The 4,013-nt window shown below is 34.2% G+C and overlaps 1 protein-coding gene across 1 annotated transcript; it reads left to right on the top strand.

The window, feature by feature from the left end:
• The first annotated feature begins 232 nt into the window (after positions 1 to 232).
• On the top strand, positions 233 to 3,752 carry LOC114176222 (protein LNK3-like). The gene is made up of 7 exons (XM_028061184.1): positions 233 to 458; positions 1,080 to 1,439; positions 1,845 to 1,939; positions 2,047 to 2,123; positions 2,531 to 2,647; positions 2,740 to 2,885; positions 3,351 to 3,752. The coding sequence occupies exons 2-7, from the start codon at positions 1,090 to 1,092 to the stop codon at positions 3,640 to 3,642; spliced, it is 1,077 nt and encodes a 358-aa protein (XP_027916985.1). The 5' UTR covers positions 233 to 458; positions 1,080 to 1,089; the 3' UTR covers positions 3,643 to 3,752.
• Positions 3,753 to 4,013: the final 261 nt, after the last annotated feature.

Genomic DNA, 4,013 nt, shown 5'->3' with positions numbered 1-4,013 from the left:
AGGCAATGCACATGGTTTCCATCTTAATGGCATCAGATGCCACATGGTGCGATGGCCATGAAGCACGAAAATCTTAAAACGAAACCTCGTACTGACACATGTACCAATGAGGGTGCTGCTTTTGATGGACCAATTTAAGCCACAAATGTTTGGGACCAGAACATTCTCAACCACAAATTCATGACGTGTATATGTTTCTTCTCCTTTGCCTTTTTATTTACACTCTGTTCTTTGGTGACTCTCATTTCTAGTGCAACAAACCTTTCAAGTTGCAACCTTTTTCTCCCCCTCTCTCTATTTTAGACTCTTTTCACAGTTTCTCATTGCAATCTCGCAGTAGCAGCCTCTCATCATATTATCTAACTGCTGTCGACCCAATCTCAATTTCTGTTCATTCTGGGTGTCACAGTATTCTCTAATTTGTTTTCGTCAATTGCAAATTCAGTTTTCTCAATAGGGTATGCTCTTTTCATCCTTTTAAGTGTTTTACTATTTTGGATCATGATTACTGTTTCCAATCTTTTGTGGATTTTTTTAAGAATCTGTGGTTTACTGTGTGTATTGTTGAGTCGGTTTCTTGCTTTTCTGTGGTTTCATGTTCTTTTTAAATGAGGTTGTTTTGTGTGTAATGTTGAGTCGGTTTCTTGTTTTCCCGTGGTTTCATGTTCTTTTTCAAATGGGGTTGTTTTGTGGTGTTTCAATGAGAAATTAGGAAAGGGGGTCGGAATTAGAGCTTTCAATGATATTGGAAATGAAAGTGAAACAGATAAAACAAAATACTGATCTGCATACTTTTCTTTTTGCCTTGTTTTTGTTTGAAGTTTTATTCGAGATTTCATTAATCTATGAGTTTTAGTTGGAAAATTTGGTTCTCTCGGAGGATCTTGACATTGAATGTTGTTGTTTTCTTCAGCCTGTGACATTTTGACATGCTTATCTTGTAGAAAGATTATAGAGGCATGTTGGAATATACCGCTTTCAATGTTAGCCAAACACTTTTGATGCATGTATAATCAAAAATTATGCATGAATGTCATTTTATACAAGTTAATTTTCATTTTGTTTAACACCATGTGCAGATACTAGATCATGGATTGGTACTATGGGAGTGGTGTTGGGGTTAATGATTATCATATACCCAGAGATCAGGATTTATTGGACAGACATCCTTCACCAGACTATTGGTCAAACTGGGAAATAAGTGCCAATGAAGGTTGTAATTCACCTAAACAATTTTTTATCATGGATTTCTTTGAAGAAAGATTCAATAATCAAATTGAGCTTGAACCATCTCTGCATGATAAAGATCAGTCTAGCAGTTCAAATGTATGTGCAAGATTGCATGAACAATCTTTTCAACAGACAGCATTCTCATGTGACCAGCCTAATTACCAGCTTCAAGATCTACCCAGATTCGAACTGATGAATGACTCTTTCTTGTACAAACTTAACCTTTGGGATTTAGATACTTGATTTTTTAGGATAATCATGTACCTTCTGAAGTAGAATAATTTGCAGAAGTACACACTTAATTATAGGAAGTTTAGTGCAAATTGAATTGCTCTGTGGTGTTTTAGAACTGTGAACTTTATCACTTTTTTTTTTGTTTGTATGGTTGGACCCTACACAGATCAAGAGAGGATAATATTAGCAGTAGTTCATCTTCTATCATGAACTTGTAGTAATACTTTAAAAGTTCAACTTTTATTTGATGACATCATGCTATGTTACAAATTTAGCACAGCACAGCAGAGCCATTCAATTCTCACTAATTTACCCATATTAACTAGTTAATACTGTTGAATAGAATTTATTCTGATGTTGCATCACCACTTGTGTTTCAGGGATTCTGTACCTGAAGATCTGTCTTGTGTTGATGTTGAAAATCTAGACAAATCCATCAACATTTCATCAGAAAACCAGTGCAGAAGTACACCTGGTGAGCACTCTTTCTTAGACATTAATATGTTGTAAACAAATATTTTGAGCATTATTTATGATTTGGGAGCACAGAATATCTTAAAATGCATGTCTTGTTACCATCAGGCACGCTGCAGAAAGAAACCACAGATTCCAAGTATGTTTCAAGCAACTCAGGTTCAAAGGATTTCCCAGATAGACAGGTGAGAATTGCTTTTTGTCTAACAATCTATGACATTTCATTTGGCTTGGAAGATAAAATTTTGACTTGTCATGAACAGTCATCAGCATGTTGTGTGCACACATGCTTTGAACTAAAATCACAAAGGGATGTAGGTTATTTGCATGTTATTTATCATAATGCAATTATCATATGTAAGAATATGTATTCTGATGTTGCATCACCACATATTATCTTGAAGCTTTTCTTTTGAACTCGCATGTGTTTTTCAAGCGTGCACCAACCATTTCTCTCACTAGTTTAGCCTTTTATTCAATCTTCACCACATGGAAAAAGCATTGATGATATTTTTCATTTGATTTTGGCTTCAAATAAATCATCTGCTTTCAAGGCTCATAGTGTAATGTAATCTGTTTGATTTTCTTTAAGGCACCACCAGCTAAGGTTTTAGAACCATTTGAACAATGCAGCAGGGATGATGGCATGCATGAGCAGTCATCACTTGAGGAATTCATACTAAAAGATCTTGAGATGGTCATTGGACAGGTGAAGTGATTAAACTCAAATTGCTGCATCTGATTAAGTACAATAAATCATTTTTACTCATTCTTTTTGTTGCACCTTATTCATATTATCAGTTCACGGAGACAACTCGTCTTTGCTTCCGAGATGCCTTGTATCGACTTGCCAGAAATACAGAACAACATCATGAAATGCTGGGCCAGAATGAAGATCTTAACATCCTAAAGCCAATGCTAAATAGAGATCACAATGATATAACGAGGTACGTACATGATTAATGTTTGTTGCCTGTTATGTTCTCTTGTCCTTTATCCAACGCATGATAAACTTTTAATGGTAAAAACACTACATATATGTCACATTCTGGTAAAACATTTGATGTTCTGGCTAACAGCATCATAATTTGGCTTGATTAGGCCAAAAACCTGGTTATACTCCCTCCAACAACAATATTGTAATGCTTTATTTCTAGTTTTCAGAATGAGGCATCATATTGTTCTTTCATTCACATTATTTCCAGGAAAAAAAGCAGTAATGTACTAAAGATAGTATATGCTTCTTTTCCATCTGTGGCTTATATGTATATTTTGCTTCTTAAGTGTGTTCAAAGCTTTCTTTGCAGTGTTAGAAGTAGTGTTAGACACAATTCTATATAACTATATCATGTTCATAGAACATGCTTCTGTACTTGTTCACTTTGATTCAATCATCAGTGTGTTAATTGTAGGTGTCAGGACAAGAAATCAATGGAATTGGCTACCAACAATATTGACAGAATAATTGCAAGTCTCATGTTTAAGAGTATGGAGTTCAGTATACATGATCCTGCACTTACTCCATCAGCAAACAGTTCAGAATCCTTAGACAAAGAGGAAAAATCTTGCTACTCATATTCTCAAGAACTGCCAACACATGCACAGATTCCAAGGTTTGAACCAAGTAATCAACTAAGGGACATGAGTTCATACACCACTTGTGAAGATCCTGCAAAAAAATCTTTCATGTTTGGATTTGGTTAAGATGTGTGATAGTGATCATTACAGTAGACACTAGTTAAACCAATCAGACAAAAAAATCAATTTCTTGTAATTATTCAATACTAAGGTTTTGAAGTGTTTTTACATCTGAATTATTTGTAGTATGTTATTTCATTCAACAAAGTTTGTTCTATACAATAAACTCTATTTCGATTGAAATGTAAATGAGTAAAATGATAATTTGTTGGATCAAGATTAGTTGTTGAAGACATTTTAACAGCAAATTGATGATGTTTCTGTTAACTAGTTAATGACTAAGCTTTGAATTAAAACAGATTTTACATGTCCAAGTATTATAACAACATACAGTGTCAATGTAAAACTAAATAAATTTTTAATTCAGTGAGACTTAA

The sequence above is a fragment of the Vigna unguiculata genome, chromosome 1, assembly GCF_004118075.2.
Source record: "Vigna unguiculata cultivar IT97K-499-35 chromosome 1, ASM411807v1, whole genome shotgun sequence".
Lineage (NCBI taxonomy): Eukaryota > Viridiplantae > Streptophyta > Magnoliopsida > Fabales > Fabaceae > Vigna > Vigna unguiculata.
The sequence above is the reverse complement of the archived record's forward strand: the minus strand, read 5'-3'. Positions and strand labels throughout refer to the sequence as shown.